The 19,505-nt window shown below is 37.2% G+C and overlaps 1 protein-coding gene across 3 annotated transcripts in view; it reads right to left on the bottom strand.

The window, feature by feature from the left end:
- Nucleotides 1-19,505, bottom strand: part of LOC133653500 (calmodulin-binding transcription activator 1-like) — a 91,696-nt gene that overhangs the window by 48,653 nt on the left and 23,538 nt on the right. For 2 of the 3 annotated variants that reach the window (XM_062052833.1, XM_062052832.1), the window contains exons 3-5: nucleotides 18,467-19,505; nucleotides 14,839-14,965; nucleotides 14,541-14,675 (exon numbers count right to left, since the gene is read on the bottom strand). The exon at nucleotides 18,467-19,505 is cut by the window's right edge and continues 1,243 nt beyond it. In XM_062052833.1, the coding sequence (XP_061908817.1) occupies nucleotides 14,541-14,675; nucleotides 14,839-14,965; nucleotides 18,467-19,505 (1,301 nt within the window). Of the gene's footprint in view, nucleotides 1-14,540; nucleotides 14,676-14,838; nucleotides 14,966-15,629; nucleotides 15,691-18,466 lie in introns of those variants that run through there. The other variant, XM_062052835.1, reaches the window with a different exon arrangement.

The raw sequence follows: 19,505 nt of genomic DNA, 5'->3' as shown, positions 1-19,505 counted from the left end.
TGTAAAACATTGTCCGAGGGGGGGGACCTTAAACGATAGATTAGTGTGGCTGAAACGAGGCTTAGGCAACATAAGTATTTGTTTAAGGAGTTATCCGGCTTAGTGTAGACATAGCCTGACGCTACTTTTCTGAGCATGCGCGGTTTTTGCTTGGTGGTGAGAAATAATTTGCCATCAATCCCACGTGGTTGCTCGGCATTGTCCGTGGGTGCTCGGGCCCCATTAATTATAGTATCAATGTTAATGTAACCGAAAGTGTACAAATGGACCCAATAAGTACTATTTACTAGCTGTCATTTAACTGGGGACACCCTTAACCACCTTTAGGGGTCCCCACATCCCACTGTTCGTATTTATTTAGTTTGTTTTTTCTTTGGCCCACCCCTATAATTTTATTCATTTTCTCTACCTACAGTAAAAAAAAGAGCATCTATCTATATCTTGACAAACAAACAAACAAATACAAAAAACAACAACAATATGTAGTTTGGGAAGAGTTGGTAATGATTATGTGCAGTAAAACGTTTCCTGAACTAAACTCACTTAATGTGTGTTCCTAAATTTGTGTTGGACGTCTTAGATGAAGAGAGCAGTTATGATTTTGGTGTACAAAGTAAACAACTAAAAACTAAGGTTTGGGGGATTGTTTTCTCTAAATGTATACTTTTGTCTAAATATGACTAAGGACACAGATTATTTTGGGTGTCCTGCACGTCATCTTCATCCCGAAAGGAAAAATCAAATCTGCGGGAGAGAATCCCTTCCCCACGGGAACCATTTTAAAGTATGCTTTTCTTTTTTTTGAGTCGTCAGTTTGAAGCGTCCCTCTGTCTCCGACTCCCTCGTCGTCATGTGACATGTGTGTGACTGCTATGCTTTTGTTTACTAGTGTCATGACGGAAGGGTTTTCGCAAATTACTGTGAGGATTGTTTTCCCGTGATGCAAACAGACAGGACCGGACAAGGCTTGCAGGTAAATACATGATTAAATTTTTGACTAAAAAGGTACAAACAAAAGGCGCTCACAGCGGAGGCACAACTTGGCTAAGGAACAAAAAATACCCGAAGGCGAGCGTGCCTAACGCACGTGAAAGCAAAGGCAAAAAAACTTAGGACATAAAAAACTCGCTAACTGTGACATGAAACATGAAAGTAAAAAAACTCACTAGACTGTGGCTTGAATAAACAAAAACTTACTGTGGCAAGGCATGGAACGAGCATGAAACTATGGCATGGAAAGAATCAGTACAGAGCATGAGATGAACAATGTCGCCAGGCCGACTACCTGGCAACTACAGGCTTAAATAATAATGTCATGATTAACAACAGGTGCGTGAGTCCAAACAAATGAGGCAGGTGAAACTAATGAGTTGTCATGGAAACTAAAACAAACCAGGGTGCACAAAAACAGGAACTATGGAGTCCAAAACTAGCAGAAGAATAACAAAACATAATCCAGACCACAGAACATGACAACTAGTTTCAATGACCCACCTTATCTTGCCTCTGATTGACCTGTCAGTAGAGTTTTGCCCTAACCTTAGCCAATTGTGACTCATCATATGAACACCAACCAAACATCATGGATTTTATATGTATGTTCTAATTCATCCAGGTCTTTGTATTTTCTCCATATTTTTTTGGGGACCGGTACTTTTCAGAGGCGTTATAGTACCGAAAATGACTAATTGGTATCGCGGTACTATGCTCATACCGATATACCGTACAACCCTAATCCATCCACATCGTTCATATAATTTTAAGCTGCCTTTTTTAACTTAGCTTTGAATCCAGATGACATTTTTGGTGGTAACATTGCCGTGACTAAATAAGCCTGCTTTTCACACTAATAATTGAAGTATTGTATTCCATGTTTTAAAAATAATTTTCGCTGACCAAACACTTTGAAAGCGCATACATTGTTATTTTTGGAATATTTTTTCCGACCCACAACACGGCAGGAAGTTGGTATGTTTTTGCACAGGTGTTGCAAATAAAGCACGGATCAGGCAGCTCAGCGAATTGGAGGTGTCACTGCCTGCAGCTAACATGCCGTGTGTTGAATAACAATTTAGCAAGTCTTGGAAGAAGGACCTACAATTTCTCCTGTTGTAAGAGTCGAAAGTAAAACTACTTCATTTCATAGCTACACATGACTGTGTGACTGTCGATGAAGGTAATGTCTATTTGGAAAGCAATACAATTAGTTAGGTTTACTCTGAGTCCTTAAAATGCTGCTTTTTGCTGTACATGTTCCTTGTGTCAAAAAAGCTCTAGATTTTGTTTTTAAAAGTAGTTCCTTGGTGCCGGATCTACTAAGATGCAGATACAACATGCTAAACAGCGTGTGCAAACTATAAAATTGTGTGTACAAATAGTGGGCGTGTTGCGTGTGATTTTCTAGGACTGTGTGCACAAACGATAACTGGTGCAGACTGCCCTATTAAGTGAGGTTTCCGTGTGTAGTCCATGGCTTTCACCAAGGAGACACTCATTTACTGCACATTCACGTTATCATGCTCCTACCTGTGGTGTTCTGCTATCTATGTTGGAAACATGCAGCACAGATGTACCACTTTTTATGGACATTTTAGAGTCCGTCCTGCAGTGCATCTACAATGGTACCCACTTTTTTAGCCCGCTGAAGGTGCACTCTTTGAAGATGCTGATAGTAAATGCAAGCATGTTCCAGACGCAAGAAAATGAATATTCCAATGCATTTTTTTTCATATGGGAGATGTGTTATGTAATATATCTTTTATATTAAAAAAGAAGAATGTCAAAAAAATGTCAACACACGACAAACAGCATCAATAGAATTTGTTTTAATCAGCCTCTTAAGTCGTCCAGCAGCTATTTAATGAGAAAAAAAATTGCTGAATAGACATTATGTCTGATATTTTAATTTTTGACAGTCCATATAGGACGGAGTTGCAGCACGATCGCCTCCTTACTCACAGCTATTTTTGCACAATTGCCAGTTTGCCCATCCTTTCTATAGTTACTAAATTTAGATGCAAAACAGCGGCTCAGAACAATTTCAATCTTGATAAGTCGCTCTGCGTGTGTTAAATAATTATATTTGCATTTTCTCTTCCCAGTATTGTGGGCGTTCTGATGATCAGCATATACTCTGCATATTCATGAAGACAGACACTAAATGGATTGATCTCCTTATTTTCCTCAGTTCCATCCATCCATCCATCTTCAACCGCTTATCCGGAATCGGGTCGCGGGGACAGCAGCTCCAGCAAAGACCCCCAGACTTCCCTCTCCAGAGCAACATTTGCGACTTCCTCCTGGGGAATCCCGAAGCGTTCCCAGGCCAGAGAGGAGATGTAATCCCCCCATCTGGTCCTTGGCCTGCCGGCCTCAGTTAAGAAACACAATCCTCTACGCACAAGTTTAGTAGATCAGCTTTGCGTGCAGTATCAAGTCTGCACGTGTTTTAATAAATGCAAACCTTTAATAGATCAGGCCCTAGGTCTACATTTTGAAATACATACAGACATAAATGCTTAGGTAAACACAGATATCAGCATGTCCATGAAATATATTCTAGTCCAGCTCTAAGGGCCTGATTTACAAAATATTTGCATGTACCGGTAGTAAAACATGTGTAAACTTGATAGCACATGCAAACTTGATCTAATAAACGTGTGCAAAGTGGATTGTTATAGTTATGGTGTTAGTTTATTTCGAACATGCATACAATATGATTCATCACGGTTAACATTTCTCATTACAGCATGACCGAAAAGGAGTAGGAAGAAACAGAGCTTACGAAATCCTATCCCTTTTCATTTCATATCAATTGTCTCTTATGTGAGCAGAACAAGGCGTGCGATCCATTTTGAATCTCTGTCCTTATTGATATGCAAAATAAATGCTGATCATCAAAACACCTACTGGGAGGAGAATATGCAATTATATTATAGATATCCCAACTCGATGTTCCTAGAGTGTCCGCCCTGAGATCGGTAGGTTGGAGTTCAAATCCCAGCCGAGTCATACCAAAGACTATAAAAATGGGACCCATAACCTCCCTGCTTGGCACTCAGCAACAAAGGGTTGGAGTTGGGGATTAAATCACCAAAATGATTCCCGGGCGCGGCGCCGCTGCTGCCCACTGCTCTCCAAGGGGATGGGACAAATGCAGAGGACAAATTTCACCACATCTAGTGTGTGTGTGACAATCATTGGTACTTTAATCTTTAATCTTAATCGTTGATGTGACAAAAGAAGAAATAATCAAAATTGTAAAAAAATCCAAAACCAAGACTTCAACTAATTGAAGTCTTGGTTTGTTTTATCGCTTTATGAAAGCGATAAAAAAGGTTCTTGAAGAAATTTCAGAGCCTTTAACATATGTTAGCAATCTGTCACTTCAAACTGGAAAATTCCCAAACAAAATGAAAATAGCAAAAGTTAAAGTAAAGTAAAAGTACCAATGATTGTCACACACACACTAGGTGTGGTGAAATTTGTTCTCTGCATTTGACCCATCCCCTTGTTCACCCCCTGGGAGGTGAGGGGAGAAATGGGCAGCAGCGGTGCCGCACCCGGGAATCATTTTTGGTGATTTAACCCCCAATTCCAACCCTTGATGCTGAGTGCCAAGCAGGGAGGTAATGGGTCCCATTTTTATAGGCTTTGGTATGACTCGGCCGGGGTTTGAACTCACAACCTACCGATCTCAGGGCAGACACTCTAACCACTAGGCCACTGAGTAGTACGAATTTATAAAACTGGAAACAAACACCAATTCACAAACTATAGACCTGTTTCTTTACTGCAACAGCTTTCCAAAATCATTGAAAAATTATTCAACAACAGATTGGACAAATTCATAAACAGAAGTGGAACACTCACATGGAACCAATACGAATACAGAGCTAACGTTTCAACATCGATGCCATTAATCAAAATAACATAGGAAAGCAGCAGTAGTGTTTATGCATCTAACAAAAGCATTTGAGACAATTGCAATTAATTATATCTGAATTACAAAATTAGAACAATATGGCATCAGAGGCCTGGTCTTAAACTGGATAAGAAGCAACTTAACCATCAGGAAGCAATACATGATGCTAGGTGAAAATACATCAACAGAGCTAGAGATATCTTGTGGCGTACACCAGGGATCAATACTGGGACCAAAATTGTTCAATCTTTATATAAACGACATTTGTAAAGTTACAAAGGACTAAAAGTTAGTATTATTTGCAGACGACACACCTGCTTTTTGTTCAGGAGAGAATCCACAGAAGCTAATACAAATAATAACAGAATAAATTAATAAACTAAAGATATGGTATGAGAAAAACAGACTATCCTTAAACCTTATTAAAACTAAAATAATGCTATTCAGTAACAGTAGAAGAGAAAGTCAAACACAAATACAGATAGACGAAGTAGATATTGAGAGAGTAAAATAAATATAATTTTGGGGTGTTATAATAGATGATCAAATGCACTAGAAATGTCATACATGGCCTCTCGCCCATGAGCGCATCTGCAGCGCACAAAAAAAAAATAGTGGGTTTAATTTTGGATGCCGTGGACTGCTTCTAAAATGCTCATAACAAGTGGTACAAGTCTGCTGCTTGTTTGAAAACAATATGCCACAGGTAAGAGAATGATAAAAGGACTGATTGATTGATTGATTGAGACTTTTATTAGTAGGTTGCACAGTGAAGTACATATTCCGTACAATTGACCACTAAATGGTAACACCCGAATACGTTTTTCAACTTGTTTAAGTCGGGGTTCACTTAAATTGATTCATGATACAGATATATACTATCAGATATATACTATCATCATAATACAGGCATCACACAAGATAATCACATTGAATTATTTACAATCCGGGGTGTGGAGGGAGGGGTTAGGTTTGGTTGTTATCATCAGTCATCAACAATTGAGAACAGAGAAATGGATATTGGAACAGTGTAGGTTTGACTTGGTAGGATATGGACAGCAAGTAGTGGACAGAGACAGAGACAGAGAGAGAGAGAGAGAGAGAGAGAGAGAGAGAGAGAGAGAGAGAGAGAGAGAGATCAGAAGGCATAATAAAAAGTATCTGCATTTGATTGTTTACATTTGATTATTAACAATCCGGGGAGGGTGTTAGTTTAGGGTTGTAGCTGCCTGGAGGTGAACTTTTATTGCGGTTTTGAAGGAGGATGGAGATGCCCTTTCTTTTATACCTGTTGGGATCTGGGGTGGAGGTCTAGAAGTAATCTGACTAGCTTGTTCTGGGATGAGTCTAGATTTGAGGGTTTTGGATAACATGGATGTGCAGTAAATGAGTGTCTCCCTGGTGAAAGCTGAGTAATAAACGCAAAAGGCACTAGTTATGAATAGCATGTGCATTGTTAGTAGATTGCACGCAACACGCCCACTAATAGCACACACAATTTTATAGATTGCACATGCTTTTTAGAATGTGGTATTTGGATTTTAGTAAAAGTAAAAAGTTAGTGTTTTATATTTCCAGCAACATTGATGGGAGACTGAGGACAGAGCTCCAGGCCAACCTGCTATCATCCTAATCCATGTTTTGATATTCTGTCACGATGGACTGTACATATTGCTGCATGGACATTTTACAGTAAATGCCAAATAGTCACTGATTTTGTTTCAACACCTGCTTAAAAAGTGAAAAGAAAAGCAACAATGAAAGATGAAGAGGTTTTTTAGTACATTATCAAAGGGCTGTTAAATCGCTCGCAGATTACCTTCACAAAGAACACACTAAACAAGCACAAGAAAACTGCACATACTGTCCATTAAAACAGTTGGAAGTGATGTCCCTTACAGCTATTGAGAACATAGCACATAGAGGACATGAAGAATATGAAAAGTCCAATAGCGAAGGACACTTTTGGTAAGTTCTTGTTGTATACTATATCCATAGATATCATAAGTAACCTAGACCGGAACTAGGTCACGACGTGACAGCAAGGTTTTCGTCCGCCATTATACCCCAGACTTCGCATACGAACGCACAGCAAACACATCAAATTTGTTTTGAAAGTGAATCCAAAAGAAATATGCCAAGGCAGTGTGCTCATGCCACATGTAAAAACAAACAGATTAAGGGGAACGGACTGACCTTCCATGAGTGAGTTTAAGAGATTTTAAAAAGGTTTAAATTAATAACGTTGGGTTAATTTATTACATGGATGTTAATTTCCTATACAATGTATCAGGGCTGAAATCCAGACTTTAACAACATGTAGTTAAAAAACAATAACCTGCATAGATCAATGATCAGTAAATGAATGTGGTAAAATGACATTTCATGAAACATTTTAACTATTGACTAATTAATTATGTAAAATGTATGTACTGTAGAACTTTAGGTAGGGTTAATTAGTCTGTTATTGCAGTTTGTAGTATAATAATTATCGGACTCCTATTTACTTTTTTTATTTACTTTTCTTTCCAAATATTCCTCTACAGTGCATGCAAAACCTTGGTCACCCACAATTCAGAGATGTCACTGCTACTGTACAATTCATACAGGTACTTGCAATGCAATGCATTTTTCTTCCACTAACTCCTTTTTTCATTTGCGTAATACATGTTTCTACTCTTGTCAACATTTGCAGTTGATAGACAGATTGTTTGATGTGCTTAATGTCAGGAATATAATTGGCAAGGGCTACAAATCACCTTTTGGGCCAAACAGCACAGCACATTTCACTTTCCTGTACCTCCCTGAAGAACTCTGGATGGACTGTTTATCTAAAATACACGACGGTATGGTTTGATACTATTTCTTTGGTTAGCAATTAGAATATATCATTATCTGTTAAAAATTATTCTTGTAATGGATTTATATGCACCGTTTTGTAACCACATATTTTGAAATGTGAGGAAAATGTTGTTTGGTAAAACATTATGATGAATAAGCATACAACTTGTTTCATGTACAGTATTTGTTCCAAACCTACTTCTCTTTTAGGGTTCTTTGTTTGTATTGAGTCCCTGAAACGTTTTGTGCCAGTCCTTCTCCAAGGACAGTCCTCTTGACATACAAGATCACCTGGAATTTGTTTTTAATTCAGTACACATGGCAGGTATGTACACAATGAAACTATAATGTTCTTTGTAAATATTAGTATTTTTTTTTCATAAATATGATTGTTTATATTTTACCAATAAGCCTTGCAAGATGAGGGGTGCTAATGCATAATCTAATTTTGTACTGTTTCCGTTTTTAAACAGGAGACTGGAACAACAATCACAATACAGCAATTGCAGTCAATATACGCCAAGCTGGCTGCACACCGTGGCATTGAACCAGGAAAGACTGCAAGTGCCACAGCACAGGACAACACTGACATCATTCCTGTAGCGAAGGACTCTGAGGACAGCATTCCGTATGGCTTTTAGGTGGTGCCAAGAGTTCTCGCCGAGCATGACTTTGCCAACTGGACATCACCTCAGAACTTTCCCTTACTGGACCACAGTGTCACATACTGTACATAAGTGGCTCGGTGAAAAGAAACAATATCAATAGGCTAATGTGTCATACATTTAGTTTTAGAAGCTCTACCTACTGACTACACATAGTCATATCACTTATTGCACACTAAAAAATTCTGGGTTATTTTAATAACCCAATTTATGAGTTGTGAGTGTTGGGTTACATTTTGGAGTTATTTTTATGAAGAGCAATCTATTTTTTGGGTTCGGTAGGTTGGAGTTCAAATCCCAGCCGAGTCATACCAAAGACTATAAAAATGGGACCCATAACCTCCCTGCTTGGCACTCAGCAACAAAGGGTTGGAGTTGGGGGTTAAATCACCAAAATGATTCCCTGGCGCGGCGCCGCTGCTGCCCACTGCTCCCCAAGGGGATGGGACAAATGCAGAGGACAAATTTCACCACATCTAGTGTGTGTGTGACAATCATTGGTACTTTAATCTTTAATTAATCTTAATAAGGGTGTATTGTTTTAACTCAATTTCTGTGTTTTCAAAACTCTGAACCATTTTTGGGTTGTTTTTCAATGAGTAACGCATTTTTGGGTCAAAGGCTTTCTTTATTAAAAAGGTACTTTTTTCTTGAAGGGAATTTTATTAGGGATTAATCTCATTAACATTATTTACAATCACACATCTTATGTACATGAAAATATTTGAGCATGCTGGATAGAACTACTATGACCATACACGGCAATTCTTGTAAAAAAAAATGTCACTCATATCTTCCTTTTGAGTAAATTTTAATGGATTAAAAATAATTTTGATCAGTAGTTGGGAGGGAGTAGGTCAAACCAGTAGGAAAATGTATAATTTTTAACCAACTATTGGGTCAAGGAGCGCTAAATTGCGCAACCCAATAGTTGGGTTTGGAATAACCCAACATTGTATTGAGCACAAATTAGCATTTGTGTTAAATAAATTCAACCCAGTAGTTGGGTTATGAATCAACTAACATTGAGTTAGCATAACTCAACTTTTGGGTTACATAATTCAACCCAATAGTTTGGTTGGGAATAACCCAACATATAGTTATCATAACTCAACTTTTTGGTTAAATAATTCAACGCAAAAGTTGGGTTAAAAAAATTTACCCAAAATGTTGAGTTAAAATAACTCAAATAAGGGGTTTGTCCTTTTCTAAACCAGCGGTTGGGTTAAAATTGGGTTATTTTTTAACCAAACATTTTTTAGTGTATGAAGTTGAGAAATAATGGCAGACTTGCTATGCCTTCATTAGATGTACAGATATTAAGTATTCCATGAATATTCAAACTGTCAAGATGTGCAAGTTGCAGCTAATTTATTATATGTGAAGAAAAGGATATAAGGACATATTTCACTGGGTGCCCAGATAGGCGAGACACAGTATGGCATTGACAACAATGGGCGCCGATCTACATTTCTGCCAGTGGGTGCTCAGACGGGTGGTAAATCTGATGCTACTTTTCTGAACATGTGCGGTTTTTGCTTAGTGGTGAGAAAGAATTTGCCATCAATCCAACGTGGGTGCTCGGCATTGTCCGTCGGTGCTCGGGCTCCGAAGCACCCATGGGATTGGCGCCTATGTTGACAAACCATCTTTTTGTGTTGGTTGAGATGTTAGTCTCTACCTGTTTTGTCGTGAGACCGCATCATATTGCCAAGACCTACAATGTCAGGAAAATGGGCATGTCAGTGACACATAAACTTGTAAAACTGGTTTTATTTAAAGGGCAGTGAAGGATTTCCACCTACGTTTAACGCTAGCTGCCATTACATTTATTTACAGGTATACATGTGTATCGATTGACATATAAGAGACAGTAAACAAATGTCTGTCAATCTGTGTCTGTTTTTAATATTATTTTGTTTTACTTTTCCTTATGTTTAGATCTGAAAACCGTTAAGATAAGTAGTTATTTGTTTCTCCAAATCAGCAGTTGACCCCTCCATCTAAAATCAGCTCACTGATTATTATCATGGGATAAGTCCCAAAGCGAGTTCTCAAAAAGCGTTTTTTACTTGAGAAACTAAATTATCATAATAATATTTTCAAATATATATTAAAGTACCGGTAGTTTGCTATAAATTATAAATGTGGCCAAGAGTTAAGACATGTACATTGTAGTATATTTACATTAGTGATTGCTACACAAAATCTAGAAAATATTCAATTTGCCATGTTAAAATAATAAGTTTTGTAATAATTTCTACACAGATCTTGTTCGTTATAACATTTAATTGCCAGTCTGCATCCTAGACAACAGAGTGTGCATCCACCTCCATCGGCTCCATGAAAAATGTCTACCTGCAACTGTCAACTGACTAGTAAAGTGTCCAAACTGTCACCCTATAGTATAGTGTTTTTCAACATCTGTGCTGCGGCACACTAGTGTGCCGTGAAATACAGTCTGGTGTGCCGTAGGAGATTATGTAATTTCACCGAATTGGGTTAAAAAAATTTTTTTTCAAAACTAATTATAATCCGCAAATGTGCCGTTGTTGAGTGTCGGTGCTGTCTAGAGCTTGGCAGAGTAACCGTGTAATACTCTTCCATATCAGTAGGTGGCAGCAGGTAGATAATTGCTTTGTAGATGTCGGGAACATGGTTTGTCCATCCATCCATCCATCCATTTTCTACTGCTTGTCCTTTTTGGGGTCGCGGGGGGTGCTGGAGCCTATCTCAGCTGCATTCGTCGTGATCACAATATGGGGGAGGCAGCGTGTAGGTAAAAGTAAAAATGTATCCAACACTTAAACCAAAAATAAACTAAAGGCGAGTGCCGCTAAGTGCCACTAAGAAAAGGCATTGAAGCTTAGGGAAGGCTATGCAAAACGAAACTGAAACTGAACTGGCTGCAAAGTAAACAAAAACAGAATGCTGGACGACAGCAAAGACTTACAGCGTGTGGAGCAGACGGCGTCCACAAAGTACATCTGTACATGAAATGACAATCAACAATGTCCCCACAAAGAAGGATAGCGTCCACACAACTTAAATAGTCTTGATTGCGAAAACAAAGAGGGTGCGGGGAATAGCGTTCAAGGAAGACATGAAACTGCAAAAGGAAAATCCCAACAAAACAGGAAAAGCCACCAAAAAAGGAGCGCAAGACAAAAACTAAAACACAACACACAGGAAAACACCCAAAAACCCTCCAAATAAGTCACGGCGTGATGTGACAGGTCGTGACAAGAGTTATCGTGATGCATGGTTGGTTATGGTTTAAATTAATATCCAACAATTGTGAGAACAACTTTTTAATTGTCAATATCGGCTGCTGAGTTTAATTTTTCAATGATTTCTGCGGGTTGTGTGACTCGGGATTTTTTCACTGAAGAAAATGTGCCTTGGCTCAGAAAAGGTTGAAAAACACTGCTATAGTAAACTGCAGTAAGAAAAAAACCTCACAAATTAGCTGTAAAATGTTTGGTAATAGTGTTGATATAAGGTCTAATGATAAGTACAATACTGCCTAAAATAAATAAAATACAGCAGATATACAGCTGCATTATTTAAGGCTGACTGAAGTCTGAGGAAATATGGCAGCGTCTGCCACCTAGTGTAAACTACTGACAGTGCCTATCTATCACTTACAGCTTACTTAAGCGTCGACTGTCCACTATAATGAGTCTTCCATAATTTTTCTAATTTAATTAGTGTTTATCCAAGTTTACATGAATAAAGTATATAACCTTTAAATACTATTTGTTGTCGTGTTTAATGTGCCGCTCTGGTTAAACACTAGCCCCTCTTTTGGCCCCTGTGGTAACATTTGTCCAGAACTTCCGTTACTGCTAACCCCACATGGTGACGTTTCTCACCCGTGGCTGTATTTGCAAGAGTTAATTTCCTAAATTGGAGTAGAAGATTATTTTTATGTGATTAGGTTTCCATTAAAACCAGTTGAGTTTGTTCTTATAACACAGAGAGCGGTTGGGAGAGAGAGTCAGATGACCGTAGAAGTTTATTTTCAATGTTTAACAAGTTGAAGTTTCTTCTCTTGTACATGAATATTATGTATTTTTTTTGCAAGGAAGCCACAATATACCGTATGTCAACATCCTCCGAACAGCGTTTTGTTCAGCAGAGAACACACAGAAGCTAATACAAATAATAATAGAAGACATTAACAAATTAAAGAGATTGTTTGACAAAAATAGACTATCTTTGAATCTCAGAAAAACTAAAAATTGCTATTCGCTAACAACAGAAAAAAAAGTCAAACACAAATACAAATAGACGGAGTAAACATTGAAAGAGTACACATTGAAAGAGTACACATTTTTGGGTGTTATAATAGTAAATAAATAAATATCCTATAAAAAATATACAACATAAGGTGGCAAGAAATATGTTTGAGACCAAAACTCACTGCATACTCTTTAATGCTCGCTAGTGTTACCATATCTGAGTTATTGTGTAGAAATATGGGGAAACAACTACCAATGTGCGCTTCATTCACTAACCGTGTTACAAAAAAGATCAGTTAGAATAATATACAGTATTATGTTGGATATAGAGAACATACAAACCTTTTATTTATCAAATCCAAAATATTGAAATTCAATGATTTGGTGCATTTGCAAACAGCTAAAATTATGTACAACGCAAACTATAACCTGCTACCCAAGAATGTACAACAATTCTTCTCAACAAAAGAGGGGAAAGATAACCTTAAAGAAATATCACATTTAAAACGTTTGTACACACGTACAACACTTAAGACATTCAGCATATCAGTATGTGGAATTCAAATATGTAATGGATTACGCAAAGAAGTCAAACAATGTACTGATATGATCCACTTTAAGAATCTGTTCAAGTTACAAGTGTCTGTAAAGTACAATGAAGAATAATTACGAAAAACATCATGAATCTCTTGAAAATAAGGTATTATTCATCTCATTAAATGAATCATAACTGACTTGTCTATTTATGAAGCGAACTATTGTATTAAGAATGAATTGATGTAAATTGTGTTAGTAACTGCTATGAAGTGAAAAAGGCTAAGAAAGAGGCTACTCTCTTTTGGACATGTAAAGAAATAAAAACTAAAAACTGTGATGTATCATATTGAAACTGTATACATGTTCGAAATAAACTTCAACCATCAACATCTCAATTGCTTACTTTGTTAAAATACTTTTACTTCTAATATTTAAGTACATGTTATATCAAGACTTTTACTTTGAGTAATTTCATAAAAAGTGTGTAACAATGCATTCACTAAGGTTTTAGTTTAACCAATAAAACATCCGACTCGATGCTTAAAATGAACTCTAGATTAAATGTTTTGTGTTGCTGTGATAGTTTTTTTATTAAAGCATCAAAACCGATGGTTAATTATATCATTCACCAAATTTTATTTGACAAAAAGTGGCGCACCCACATTTTGAAATACCTTTTTAATGTAATACGTTATTAAAAAATGTGTTCAATAATTTTATTAAAAATGTGACAGATTATTGAAAGCATACATACAAAATGAGGTGAACATGCATTTTACATTTAGACTTAGACAAACGTTATTGATCCACAAGGGAAATTGTTCCACACAGTAGCTCAGTTACAAAGGATGGAAAGTGTTGTAAAGATAATGCAGGTATAAAGTAGACTAAAAATGTACCGTAATAGCAATATGAAATATGACATATATATAATATTTACATACTATATATACAGTATATAATATACACTGATATATTATATTATATTATATTTTGTAATATTATATATTATATTAATTGATTTTGCGAGGTGACTAACTTCTACCAAAGTAATTTACTGGTCAGAACGTGTACTTTTACTTAAGTATTGCTTTCAAATACTATATAGAAGACTGTAAATGTGTGAGCCGTGAATGTATTCTGAAGACAAGCAAGAGCATATGTGTAATTCATGATGGTGCAGCAGGATGTAATCACAAATTGCAGTTTTAATGTACTATTTAGACAATTTGACGATAAAATTATTAAAAAGGTAATAAGATAATGTAAGGTAGTTTGTAAAAAAGTGAGTTGGATAAAGGTCAAGTGAGAGGATGTAATAAGACCTACCGTCCAAGGAGAGCCAGTCATGCTGAGAAGAGGGCAGGGAGGGAAGAGCACGAGCCTTGTACTCAAAAACCACAGAGTTGGAGATGATCTGATTACTGACAGCCACCTGTAGCGCCACCAGACCTGTGTCATGAGCTGGGGAGAGAACACACACAGAAATTCAGAGAATATACAATTTATGGTGTGATGCAAGTTCAAATGTGTAGAACAATATGTGCAATTCAGTTCATGACTAACATCAAGACCGGTTAACTGCCATTTACTTTGTAAAGTGATACAATTGCTATTTCAATCTTGCCTGGGCAGTAGCAGCGCAGCACTCCTGGCTGGATGAGAGAGGCAGGGACTGAAATCTGGTCAAACAAACAGCTGTAGTTTGAAGCTGCCTCATGCCAGGGACCAGTGATTAACACTTTAACACCACCCTGAAAAACAAACATCACAATTGTTTGCACATAGGTCTATCTGGATAATACAATGAGATAACCATGCTGCAACACTTTGCAAAGATGATTTGTTTTGAATTATTCTAATTCAACACTTATAGATTATTATTGTGGTTATAGTTTGTACTGTAAGTGTATTATGCGGCATTACTATTTTATTATGTGGCCAAATACGTCAAACAAATATAGAAAAAAAGAGTCAGTAAAATATTATTCAAAATAATACACATTACAGTCTTATTGTATTCTGCCATCCAGCGTCCATAGTAGGATGCTACAACCGGAGATAAATGGGTAGCAGGATTATTTTCTTGTTCTTTACTGCCATCTTGTGGACAGCTATCATACTGTGACTAACCATTTTCACAACCATTTCTGACATTGGGACACGCATACAATGTATTTTTAGAGCTGCAATTATGGGGGAAGTATTGTAAAAAAAAATATGATACACATGCAGCAATTCCATAAGCATTGTCATGGCCCTCCGTGACAGTTTTTGGACTTGTGTTATTTTTCCTGTGCATGGTGTTATTTAGGCTCCAGCACACTCCGCGACCCCGAAAGGGACAAGCTGTAGAAAATGGATGAATGGATGGTGTTATTTATGTTCCAGCACCCTTCTTTTCTTGTTTCTACTTACTGTCATTTCCTGTCACTGCATCTGCTGCCCCTCTTACCTGTCTTTGATTGGTATTCAGGGCACACCTGTGCCTGGTTGCTAATCAGGCTGCTTTATATGTCTAAAGGACAGGGGTGAGTCATTCTGTCACGCGATGACTGAGTTGCTTGCAGCGTCACCACAAGATGCAGATATGATAGACGGAATGCAGTTAAAAGTATATTTATTGAATGCAAATGAAAACTAGTGTAGCTAAAGAGTGCACAGAAAGGTCTACACTTGATGTGGTAGCAAACATATGATCTACACCAAGGGTCCCCAAACTTTTTGACTCAGGGGGCCGCATTGGGTTAAAACAATTTGGCCGGGGGCCAGGCTGTGTGTGTGTATATATATATATATATATATATATATATATATATATATATATATATATATATATATATATATATATATATATATATATATATATATATATATACTGTATATATATATATATATATATATATATATATATATATATATATATATATATATATATATATATATATATATATATATATATATATATATATATATATATTTACATGTATATATATATTCAATAAATATACTTTTAACTGCATTCCGTCTATCATATCTGCATCTTGTGGTGACGCTGCAAGTAACTCAGTCATCGCGTGACATATATATATATATATACATATATACATATATATATACATATACATATATATATATATATATATATATATATATATATATATATATATATATATATATATATATATATATATACTGTATATATATACAGTATATATATATACTGTATATATATGTACAGTATATATATATATATATTAGATTATCCAAAAAAATAGTGCTCGATACCGTGGTAGAGCGTAATATGTATGTGTGGGAAAAATCACAAGACTATTTCATCTCTACAGGCCTGTTTCATGAGGGGTTTCCCTCAATCATCAGATGATTTTAATAGAAGCATTCACATACCATGGTTTATATAGGGCACAGAACGGGTAGGTACAGGCAGGCGCAGGGGCGTGATGATTGGCTCATGTGTTACCTAGGAGGTGTTTCCTTCTGTGACGACATGCTGATACAATTTCGCTGCGCTTGTTGAGGGATGACAGGTCTGGACGGTATATAATAAACAGTTTCTCTTTCAAGCATAGGTTGCATCTTTTATTACCACTGCTGTAAGGTGTACTGGATGCAAGAATTTGCCATGTTATTGAATATTCAACATTATTGTCTTTGAGATTCCAAATGTGTTTGCTGAGTTCTGTAGTGTTCCGCAGGCTTTTGCTTCTGAAAGAAGCCTTGTGATTGTTCCATCTGGTTTTGAATTCTCCCTCAATTAATCCTACATAAGTGTCGGATGTGTTAATGTCCTTGCGTGTTACCTTTGCTTGGTAAACGACTGATGGTTGTACCGGTGACTTTTAATTCACATGGCAGTCTTAACGGTTAGGACACAGACCTGTGGATGTGTTGAAGGTGTGCTGAAAAATGCGGAACGGAAATTAGGGAGCAGCAGAAAAGTGGAATGTATTATTTAAATCTGTGCATTGGAAAACACGAACCGGAATTTAAAAAAAAACTGGATCTGGATCGGCATTTTCCCATGCCTTGCCGATACGCATTTTTTGGCAAATATCGGCGGCCGATCCAATCCAAATATCGGATCGGGACATCCCTAATATGTATATATGTATATGTAAATATATATATATATATATATATATATATATATATATATATATATATATATATATATATATATATATATATATATATATATATATATATATATATATATATATATATATATATATATATATGTATATGTATACATGTATATGTATACATATATATATATATATATATATATATATATATATATATATATATATATATATATATATATATATATATATATATATATATATATATGTGTATGTATACATGTATATGTATACATATATATATATATATATATGTATATATGTATATGTATATATATATATATATATATATATATATATATATATATATATATATATATATATACATATATATATATATATACATATATATATATATATATATATATATATATATATATATATATATATATATATATATATATATATATATATATATATATATATTCATAATGCACTAATTAACTGAAAGAGGGCACACTTGCCACTGATGTCACGTTATCGATGGGAAAATGCATTTTTTAACAATTAGATTTACTTGAGCGGATAGGAGACGACGAGAGTAACAAGCGGTAGAAAATGGATTAGAAAGGACAGATTTTTAGAATTAATAATTTTTAAAAAATACATTATTTTTAAAAAATGTTTTAAACTTGTGACTTCCCGCGGGCCGGATTTTGGACGCTGGCGGACTGTAGTTTCGGGACCCCTGATCTACACCGATAACAGCAAAATAAGTGAAAATACTGTTCGCAACAGTGAGCATCAACACAAAACGGAACACAATGATTCAGCTTTGTTCAAAGGACATATAAAGAAACACTCTGATTGGTAACCAGTAACAGGTGTGTCCTGATTACCAATCAAGGACAGGTGTTGGAGCCAGCGCTCAGTGGCTGACAAGCAAAACACACAGGAAGTAGAAACTAAAAATAAGAGCGTTGGAACGGAAGGATCACCAAATTAGGAAAATTATAAACCTCAATCCAAACAGTCATGAAGAGTCATGAAAAGCAATAAGTAGAATGCCATAACAGTAAAATAATAGTTTAATCTATCTAGTCAGATCTATCATAAACTGTATTTTATTACTGTAATGGCTCAAACACTCACCTCAGGATAAGACCACTCAGGAGAGTAGTCTGTGACCATGAAGAGACGCCCAGTGGCCTGGAGCATCCCCAGAGTGCCGTGGGCAACGGCTGCAGAGACCACATCGGCTACATTCATGTACGACAGTGAACCTGCCTCCCCTGCGTTTCCTCCTGCTCCTGTTCCTCCACTGAGAGACTGGGGGCTGCAGCATGGTTGAAGGCAGAGCTCTGATGTGTTGTAGCCAGAACCCCTGGCCACTACATCCTCCTGGCCCTGCGGGGGTGCCCCACCAGCAGTGTTTTGACCATCGGCGCTGTGGGAAGTGACGAGCTGATGAGCATAGAGAGTCCCTCCAGCGGACATGGCTGTTCCACTGCCATCCACTGAGATAAAGTCATTAATAAGGTCAGAGAACTGGTTTCCAAAAGAGATGTCAAAGTGATCCAGACTAATCTCCATGCCTGCCCCCCCTGCTCCTCCACTATTAGCTGGTCCTCCCAGGCCTTGGTGGGCTGCAACAGTGTTGTAGAGACCCTGGACCATGCCTGCGCCTTGGAGGAGTGGCTGCAGCTGCTGTTGCTGTGGAGTGAGATTGCTACCATCACTGTTTCCATTGTGAAGCGTGATTCCTTCACCCGCACCACCATTTCCTCCTCCTCCGCCATCAGATGCCTGCTGCAGATAGTGTTCAGGGCCCCCTCCGTCTCCATTTCGCGCCACACAGGCCTGCATTTCATCCCCTTGCTTGAGTAGATTCTCTGCACCATTTTCTGTGGCTCCAGCCTGTCCTGAACTGACACTGCCTGGCTGCTCGATACCCACTACTTCCTCATGCTCGGTGCCGAGACCAGGGAATGTCCCCTGGTACTGTAGCAGCTGCAGGGAACCAGCTTGGCCAGGGCCATTTGTTGGTGAGCCTCCATTACAGCTGGCCCGATGTCGGTTCTGCTGGTGGTGGTGGAGGTGACCATTGCTCCCAGGAGATTCGGTCTTTACAACCTGCAGCCCCATATAAGCTCCAGAATCATGGGAGTTGTGCTCCACTATTTGTGTTTTC

Source organism: Entelurus aequoreus, linkage group LG07, assembly GCF_033978785.1.
Source record: "Entelurus aequoreus isolate RoL-2023_Sb linkage group LG07, RoL_Eaeq_v1.1, whole genome shotgun sequence".
Taxonomy (NCBI): Eukaryota; Metazoa; Chordata; class Actinopteri; order Syngnathiformes; family Syngnathidae; genus Entelurus; species Entelurus aequoreus.
Note: the sequence above shows the minus strand (reverse complement) of the source record. Positions and strands in the feature narration are given on the sequence as shown.